This window comes from Vicia villosa, linkage group LG3 (genome assembly GCF_029867415.1).
Source record: "Vicia villosa cultivar HV-30 ecotype Madison, WI linkage group LG3, Vvil1.0, whole genome shotgun sequence".
Lineage (NCBI taxonomy): Eukaryota > Viridiplantae > Streptophyta > Magnoliopsida > Fabales > Fabaceae > Vicia > Vicia villosa.
In genome coordinates, this window is record NC_081182.1 from 20,500,563 (window position 1) to 20,509,837 (window position 9,275).

Sequence of the window (9,275 nt, forward strand, 5' to 3'; positions counted from 1 at the left end):
CATCAACATTATCCCCCTTCACAGTTTCATCCCCCCCCCCCCCCCACATTAACCTCCTCTACAACAGTTTCCCTCACATCAGTTTCACCAGCTCCCACATGAACCTCTTCTTCAACAGTTTCACTCACAGCATTAGTAACCTCTTCTATAAGAAACTGGCAGTATTCTGGCTCAGCTATCGTGTGTTGAATATAGATGTCACATTTTTTATGCACCCTATAAATATCAATTATTTCTAGTGCTCCTTTGTCATCAACCAATTCAGACATGCCTAATGATGGGTCTTTGTACCAGATTTTCTCGAATTCCCTATGTCCTAAATCCTTAAGCACACCAACAAACTCAAAATATGACCAAGTGTCAGTATCTATTCTCAAGTTAGAAATCGCTCCTTCTTCATACACACTATGGTCATCATCAACGAAGCGACCATTGTGATAAATGGTTAGTTCCATATACTCCTCCATTACACCTAAATCATAAAAACCCTAAACTGAATAAGAATCTACTGATACAAACCCTAAATAACAAACATTGTGAAAATCCCCAAATGTTATGAAACCCCTAATTTTACTATCACCCTAACAGCACAAATCAGAAGAACAGGAACGAAAGATAATGAACTGACATACCTGCGAACCGAAACGTGAATCTTGACTCGAATCTTTGTTGAGCGTCGCATACACACACAGTCGCTCGAGTTTTCCTCTTCTTCACTTCTGCAACTCTAACGTTTTGTTTTTTAGGGTTTTAACCATGTTTAGAGTGTTCTTAAAAAGAAATAGACACGTGGATAAACATTTGCCTACGTGGAAAATAAATAAATAACACAACTAACGGATGGGAACGGAAGGACAAACGTGCGCCGTTTTAAAAAGTTAAGGGATCTTTTTGCACTTTTTAAAAATTAAGGGACGAGATTGGACCCCGAGCTAAAGATAAGGGACGAAAAAGGGTATTTAGCCTATTTTATACCAACATTGTAAAACAATTAAACTCATCTCAAATTTCGAAGACGGTTACATTATAAAAATATATATTGAGGAGCTATTGAGAACGTAAAGGGGGCGAGAGAAGAAAATTAGAATTTGAGAGTATTTTTAATAGGCCGCAGAATGGTACACAATACTGTATGGGCCTGAACAAAACGAAGCCCAGTTAAAATATTAATTACAACATTTTAATTTGATATATAAATTGAAAAAAAAGGCAAAGTGCGCGAAACGGTTACTTCCCTCCGAAGCAAGACTGAAATCAATGGCGGGTTCAGAATCAGCACCACCACAAGCAGAACCAGAAATCGAAAACCAACTCTCTTCTCTCATCTACGGTGCGTTTCAACAACTCAAAATCGATGCAATCAATTACTCTAATTGCTAATTCGAATCATACGCGATTTCATTTTCTTCTCAGATCAAACTAACAGCGATTGTGTAATGTGAATCATGTAATCTATTTCTAACAATGCACGGTTTGATTAATCATTGAATTTCATCTTTGACGATTATGCTTAATCGCGCAGAGATATCGAATGAAGCTCAAGGAATAATGGAGAACATGCTTAAGATGAGCGCGTTAGTTTCTTAATCATCCTTATTTATTCAATTTCTAGATAATTACTATTGATTTGTTACGTTATAAGATTAAAATTAAGTGATTATTTTGTGATTTCAGATCTAATAGTTTTTTGTACTCATTTTGCAGCGAGATTAATCAAAATTCTGTAACTATAGATGAGGAGATAGAGAAATGTAAATCTTCTGCTGTCGAGCGGAAAACAGCTTTAGATGAAGAGAAAAATCACTTTCAAAAAGCTGCTTATGCTGTTCTCGACATGCTTAACTGAGATTAAAAGTCCCCTAGGGTATTATTTCGTTTTTTTTTCATTTTAATCTATGAGAATTTATTTCTATATATTTTGAAATTCGATGTGTGTTGTTCTTACTTTTATACATTGCAATTATATCTGTTTAGATAAGATGATTATCGTTGACGCTATTTGATGCTGTGATTAGATGATATATAACTCGTCATTCTCTCTTAAGGCGCTTAGATCTTCTACTTCTGAGCAGTCGGTCATAAGAATTTTGCTTCCTCTTTTTCCAAACTTGTTCTCTGCGTACACAAACGATAAATCAATTTAGTCAAATTTTTATTGTAATTTGTTGTTACTGTTGTCTGAATAAGTTAAATGCTATGAATGTAGGAATAAAACCATAATGTTATGTGTAATTGATTTTTATTATGAAAAATTGTGCGTGGAATAAAGTTAATGAAGGGGATCATTGCCTTTTTTCCCTCTATTTTCTATTTTTGGATTAGATTTTAGTTATATGTTATTATTTTTTTCAATATTAATCAACTGTGAATGTAGCTAGTTATACTCATACCTGCTACTCTGAAAAGATCTTCAACTGAATCTGGTAGAATAATGAGCTTTGGTGTTGTTCCAATTTCGTTTTTTCCATTGGGGTGGTGTCCGTGGATTTTGACTCTGATAGGAACTAGGCTTGACAGTGGACTGGAATTTTCTGTTTGTTCTGCAGAAACCTTGAATGTCAAATGGTTTTTCTCTTAATGCTCCTACACAATGTCTACCCACTAGTGTTAACATATCTTACTGTTTATACTAGACATAAGATTAAGGTTACCTTCTTCATGATACTCTGAAGCTTCATCTTGTGTGCCCTCGTTTTGTGTCTGTTCCTGCAAGAAGCATACAATTTTCATCATATATGCATTGATTCGTACGTATGTAAATATGTTACCAAAATTATTGTAGATCTGTTTGTCTGTGCCAGAAATTCTTTATTTTCTGGAGGGGTTTTATCCACTGTAAAATGTCTCTTGTTTTACTGTTGCGTGATATCTTTCTTTCTTGTTCATATGATCTATTCATGTAAAAGTTTAAGCTAAATAAATAGTATATTTAGTTTTGCTGATTCATGTACTAATACACATTGTTAGAAATGTAAACCATTGAGAGAATTGGTCATGATACATAGGATATTTTATATTTTTCGTCCTTGAGATGTTAATACATGTATCTCCATGAAAAGTGATTATTCATGTATCACTAGGTGATCTCAACGTTCCTTTTGAGAAAAAAGAACAAAGGGAGGGAATTGGAATGGAAAATTTCTTAATTTAAGTAGCTTTTCTTCTTTTTTCCTTCACTTTGTTCTGCTTCCTCAAAACATGGTTTAAAATTGAAGGATATTCAATATCTTTGGGTATTTCTGGCATAACTCTGTACTTGTGACTGCTATCTTTCTTCCACACGCTAATTGTATATAATATAAGGTTTTAGCTATGTACATAGGACGTTTTTTATCCATGAAGTTTTGTGCATTTTTTTTCTTAAATTCTATATCTGAGCATTAGTAAAATGTTTCTGCAACTCAGTAAATTAATTAAAAGTTTTAGTGATTGAGACTCAAAGGAAAAGATATACCTCGTCATGCAAGTCACTCAGAAATTCTGTTACGAATGGTACTTCTTCCAGCACCCCGCCTCTTAGTCCCTTCAAAAACTGAGTGGAATAGAAGAACCAGCATTAACATATAAATATATGGACTTGTTGACATGAAATTTATATAAAGGGAATTTGGACATATTTTTGTAGTCTATGCGGTTGGCAATGAATTGGTCTGAAAATTTAATATCCTTGTATATTTAGAAGTTTCAGGAAAAAATGTGGGGATTTGGGTTACCAATTGCTCCCAAATTTTAAGAATCTGAATTAAGTAATCAAATTTCAAATTGAAGTATTTCTTTGTATGTGTGTATGCGCGCGCGCGTGCATGTATGGTTTGCTATCTGTCTGTTTTTTTATGTATGGATGAATCTGCAAACCTGAGTAAAATTGTTGATGACTGCCTTCCCATCTTCATTAAATGGTTTTGCCATCTGCTTGAAATGATGATGATCGATTCGTATGAGCTGGGAGAGTCTTCTACTTCTCACTGTATAAGGTTGCGGGATATTAAACATCACACCTATTTCTCCTACCATGCTTCCAGGCTCTAGTTTGAACAAAAACTGAAAAAACTCTTATGAGCTTAGTAATGCATTGAGAGTTGTCATTAGCTAAGAAACACAAATACTTCATTTGAATAATTGTTTTTTATTTCTCTACTTTTAGCCCATTAAATGCGGTGTTCAACCATCCGTTCCATTTACACGTCTGATTAAGATGCTCTCTGGACACTATTCAAAGAGTTTAACTTAGTTTGATGTGTTTGTTTTTGCAGGTTGCTTGGAAGTGCTTGATGATAATGAACGTTCTGTAAATAAACATGACCTTCCCAAATGACTCCTACCCCATGTTGAAGCAATATGTTTTATTGTTATGCAGGTCTATGAGATACTTTCCAATCTCCATAGTTCAGAAGTTATAATAAATACAAGGTTCTCTAATTTCTAATCTAAATGAATTACTTTAGTAAAAGTTTCTTGTCTAAGTGTGGTGAATTTTGGCTGTCTTTATTTCTTCACAAATTATTTCTTTCTAAGTCACTTACTCACTATGTGTCTGCAGTCATTGCTTATTTTAACCTAGAAATGCTACTTAGTACTTGCACTCCAAAATGTCAATTGTTTGGAGGAATTCCCTCTTACCTTTTCAGATCCATTCTTGTATATCAAAACATCCTGCAAATAGAAATAGTTCAGTCTGAAGCTAACTAGTTAAGGCAGGTATAAGAGTAGGATTTGAATAAGATAGATATGTCTTACCACCGATCCGGATACCAAAATGTAGAAATATGCTGGCATCTCATTTTGCAAGATAATGTCAACCTTTGATGGGTAGTATTCTGCTTTCATATCCGATACCTGTCACAGTGTCTGATGCCATGTTTAGAACCTACTCTCCGTTTTAAAATCGATGTGAAATATAATATGTTGGAAATAATATACATAATATTAATTAGAGGGTGCATTTTGAAACGATTTTTCACAGTCAGTGTAAAATTAGGAAGTATTCTATAGCTAAAAGGAAGAAAAGAAGCATTACCAGCTGGGAAATAAAATCATCTGAGACTCCTTTAAATAAATATGTTTTTTCAATCACATTGTGGAAAAGATGCTGAGCAATACCGGCTCTAATTGCTTTAGGTAGGTCCTGTAACACTTCTTCTTGCTGTAACTCTGCTGTTTTAAACTTCAGTTGTGTATGTGCCAACATTTGCTCCTTCAATCCTACCGGGAGTCCATTTTTGCTCGCATATTGTAATATTTTATTGAAGGCATCCCTCTGAGAAGCACATAAGAATTTCTTATTGCATAAACTTTAGCCTATTTCTTAATCCTTGTATCATATTGATGTTAGTGTTTTCGAATGCAATGCTTAGTCAAGTATTAAACTACCATGAAAATCTTCATAAAATTTACCATGGCAAAGGTTCGGACAGAGCTATGAACCACCAAATTTGTCATGTTTCCGATAATATATGCAGTGAGGCCGATGTTAAACAGCATATAAAATATATTGAAAACCTTCTCAGTTGTATTTTCTGCATGCAAATCTCCATAACCAACTGTAGTAAGGGTTACAATAGACCAATACATGGAGTAAGTATATCCCGACCCTACACTCCTTTGCTTAAAATCCTCTACCTCCTTTCCAATCCATGTATTTTCGGGTGATTCGTGATGGTAAGCCAACCAAAAATACACGCAGCCTGTGAAATGCACTGCAAATAGCGTAACCTACGACAAACCAACAAAAGTGAAGCACCAAATTAAGAACCTCAATTAGACAACTTGATGGTTATAAGTTATTTGAGTCTTTACTCAGAAACTTTAGTGATTTACTTACGCACAAAAGTTTACAAACTCTTGTTAACGAGTAGCTAACCCTTATGTCTTTCTCTAGCCTGTAAAACAGTTGGCAGTTTTTGTTACAACTTACAAATAGCAGAAAATGTAGAAAATTGTGTACATTAAAAAACCATTCCTTTTAACATTAAGGTATGAAAGTGATGACACGTTTGGTACATCTTAATGGTTATTTTTTCATACTACATCTTAATGTTCAGGTCATTACATGCTCTGGTACATTTTTTTCTACCCTGCCCATTATTCATATTTACTTGGGACTAGTGTAGTACTCATTATTACCTCCCTATAATTGTTTACCAAATAAAACCCTCTATTTAGCTTAGCTTATAAAGTGATGACACATTTGGTACAAAGTAATCATGAATTCTGTATTTTTTTAAGATTATGATTTAAAGGTGAAATCATGAAAAAGAGACATGGGTGTTTGGTAAGTTGACTTTTACTTCTTAAAACATTTATTTTATAATTTTGTTTAATTTATTGGAGTAAGGGGTATATGAATTAAGAATTTAATATCTTATTAGTTTTAACTTATCAGATCAGAATAACAACCTGCCATCCAAAAAAAAAAAAGAATGACAACATTTAATGTTCCAAATTTTATTTTCAAATATTTCATAAATAGATTTGAAAATTTTGAAAATTAATATGCAGAATAAGAATGAACTGTTCAAGGCGTGTATCATGTTTTATGGCATTGCTATTTTCATTTGTTTCTTTTTCTTTAGTTTTGATTCCACTTTTGTAAACAAACAAAACTTAGGTACATATGTTATTCTAATAGTTTTTAACTTAACTACTTATGATTTTCTCAAATTTATAATTTTCTTAAAGTTTGTTGTTACTAAAAAAAATGCATTTTAAACTAAGAAATACGAAAAATACATTTAAGTTTTCTCCTTACCTTGAGAAGAGCTCGCTAACACGTCTCAATCGCCAGAGTCTAAGCATGTTAAGAAAACCAAAGACTTCCCCTCTATCGTGTGATTTGCCGGCTATAAGTTGATAGATCTGCTGAAATGGCAGAGTGGAAGCTAGATCCATGGGAAAATATAAATGTTTGACATACCTATTGTGAAAACGCAATAATCATGAGAAAATTGAGTAACATGTGTTTGAGGACGTGCAAGACGAGTTACCACACTAACTTTTAAGCTTATATGTTGTAGAAAGTATGTCATATACTCACCTGATAGCAATCTTCTTATGGTCATCAACAAGGAAATACGTTGATGTATCCAAGTAAGCCACAAAGAAAGTTAGAATTATGTCAAATGCAAAGAAAGCATCGACAAAGAGATCAGCTATCAACAGCGACCCGATTGACATCTCTCTGAAAGCCAATTCAAATGGAGATGCCCATGCAGAATACACCACTAATGCCACTAGGAACGTTTGCCACAATCTATATCACAAACTATAATCAATATTATAAATAAATAACTAATAATTGTTCAAGGTAAATCAAATATTTTTGTACCGATATCTTCGATCATAAGGAGCAATGGTATATTTCTTGAGGTTGAAGTAACCTTCATCAGGATTAGTGCCAAATGCTGGTAACAGACTGTTGGAAATTGAGGCCAAGTTTCTTATTTCACCACTTGAACGTCTTCTAACCAGAGATGGAATCGTCATTTTTTAGAGAGGGAGAGTTCACACTTGTTGTTTATGAATGACAACACTTCTTATTCTTGTTATCAACGTTGTTAAAGAAGTAGAATACATCTATGCATAAGCTAAGGCTTTGTCTACTTATTAAATTATGAATAACTCTTTGTCTAGTTACTATATAATTATCTATAATTCAACTTCTTGCATGAATTTCCTTGAATATTTAAGTTATTCTAATATAAATAAGTCAACTTTGTATTGCGTGAATCTCCACGAGCATTAGAAAAATATGAGAAGGGTGGCAGGGAGTTTTGACATATAAAATTAGTAATAATAGGATAATTATGTATAGAGATAACTTAATATATATTGGAGGACCCCTCTCAAAAAGAAAATATTGGAGAGGACGTGGGTGATCCAAGAGTTTGTCAAATTAATGAGCGACATATTTTCAAATAGAATAAGCTAGATGATGCATTTAAATATCAACTAATCTATTTTCTTATCAATAATTGAAACTATTTGCCATAGATTTATCCATAACAATGTCAAAGATTAAAAATGAATAATTTATAATTTCAATCAAATATTTTAAATTTTATGTTGATAGATTTACTAGTCAAAAGAATAGGAATAGGTGGATTGATTAAATTTTAAAGAACATTGTTCAAATAAGACAAAGAAGGCTAATGATGAAATACAACTACAAATGGAAAAAAAAAAAGACTACCAACGAGTGAAAAAATATTATTTGAATTAAAATTTGGTAACATATTTGTCCACATTACCTCGAAGATTGTGAATCTTCAAAGAGTGAATATTGACATTTTATAGGCTAGTGCTTTGGAAGAAATGAATTAGGGGACAACTTCTCTACCTATCACAAAAAGTTGGGTAGTCTACATTCTACCAATCACATTGCATCATTTAATTTTGTCTTACTTAATTAATTATTAACTAATATATTTTTTGGTTGTTTTCAAAGCATTTTACACTAAAGGTAACTCTACCCAACTTTTTGTGTTGGATAGATAAGTGTAGAAATATGGAATATTTTATATATATATATATATATATTGTGAAGAATACATAAGAGGTATTTATAGACTATACATCTATCTAAAAAAGGGAAGATTAATTATTCTCCCTATAAATGCTAATTTAGTCATAATGACCTGTACAGGACAGCAGCTCATAATGAGCTGTATGATATTCAAAATATTCTAATAATTGTAGAAATAAGACCACTATCCAATTTCTCTTTGATGAAGTGTCGGTCTATCTCTATATGCTTTGTTCTGTCGTGTTGGACTGGATTGTGAGCAATACTAATGGCAGACTTATTATCGCAGAAAAGTCTCATAGGAGCTTCATACTTTATTTTCAAGTCATCTAGAATGATCTTCATCCACAACAATTCACATACTCCTTGAGCCATGGCTCTAAACTCTGCCTCTGCACTTGATCTGGCAACTACATTATGTTTCTTGCTCCTCCATGTCACTAAATTTCCACCGAGAAACATACAATATCCAGTGGTGGATCTCCTGTCAACAACCGACCCTGCATAACCTACATCAGTATAAACCTCCATAGACAACTGCTCACTTTTCTTGAACAATAGTCCTCTTCCTGGGCTCATCTTTAGATACTGCAAGATTCTATCCGCTGCCTGTAAGTGTCTCTCCTGAGGGTCATGCATGAATTGACTGACAACACTAACTGGGTAAGCTATGTCAGGCCTGATGTGAGATAGATAAATGAGTTTTCCCACAAGTCTCTGGCATTGAGCTTTATCAACCCTTGGGCTTTCCTCA

The 9,275-nt window shown here is 33.4% G+C and overlaps 2 protein-coding genes across 2 annotated transcripts; one reads left to right on the top strand and one right to left on the bottom strand.

The window, feature by feature from the left end:
- The first annotated feature begins 1,228 nt into the window (after positions 1-1,228).
- On the top strand, positions 1,229-4,286 carry LOC131660572 (uncharacterized). The gene is made up of 4 exons (XM_058929830.1): positions 1,229-1,330; positions 1,523-1,574; positions 1,705-1,864; positions 4,254-4,286. The coding sequence occupies exons 1-3, from the start codon at positions 1,258-1,260 to the stop codon at positions 1,844-1,846; spliced, it is 267 nt and encodes an 88-aa protein (XP_058785813.1). The 5' UTR covers positions 1,229-1,257; the 3' UTR covers positions 1,847-1,864; positions 4,254-4,286.
- On the bottom strand, positions 1,859-7,603 carry LOC131660571 (potassium channel KAT3). Its single transcript, XM_058929829.1, has 13 exons — positions 7,325-7,603; positions 7,034-7,249; positions 6,749-6,913; positions 5,822-5,879; positions 5,395-5,712; positions 5,018-5,257; positions 4,738-4,836; positions 4,621-4,653; positions 3,856-4,041; positions 3,455-3,532; positions 2,652-2,706; positions 2,391-2,540; positions 1,859-2,115 (listed from the first exon to the last, which is right to left on the bottom strand). Exons 1-13 carry the CDS (start codon positions 7,480-7,482, stop codon positions 2,012-2,014), a joined length of 1,860 nt encoding a protein of 619 aa, XP_058785812.1. The 5' UTR covers positions 7,483-7,603; the 3' UTR covers positions 1,859-2,011.
- Between the last annotated feature and the right edge of the window lie 1,672 nt (positions 7,604-9,275).

Excerpts from the sequence above, each read along its gene's own strand:
- LOC131660572 (XM_058929830.1), top strand. The coding sequence starts at position 1,258 with ATGGCGGGTTCAGAATCAGCACCACCACAAGCAGAACCAGAAATCGAA. Across the intron at positions 1,331-1,522 it reads ACTCTCTTCTCTCATCTACG|AGATATCGAATGAAGCTCAA; the intron begins GTGCGTTTCAAC and ends TTAATCGCGCAG. Across the intron at positions 1,575-1,704 it reads AACATGCTTAAGATGAGCGC|CGAGATTAATCAAAATTCTG; the intron begins GTTAGTTTCTTA and ends CTCATTTTGCAG.
- LOC131660571 (XM_058929829.1), bottom strand. The coding sequence starts at position 7,482 with ATGACGATTCCATCTCTGGTTAGAAGACGTTCAAGTGGTGAAATAAGA. Across the intron at positions 5,258-5,394 it reads CTGTCCGAACCTTTGCCATG|AGGGATGCCTTCAATAAAAT; the intron begins GTAAATTTTATG and ends TGTGCTTCTCAG. Across the intron at positions 2,116-2,390 it reads AGATCTTTTCAGAGTAGCAG|AGAACAAGTTTGGAAAAAGA; the intron begins GTATGAGTATAA and ends TTGTGTACGCAG.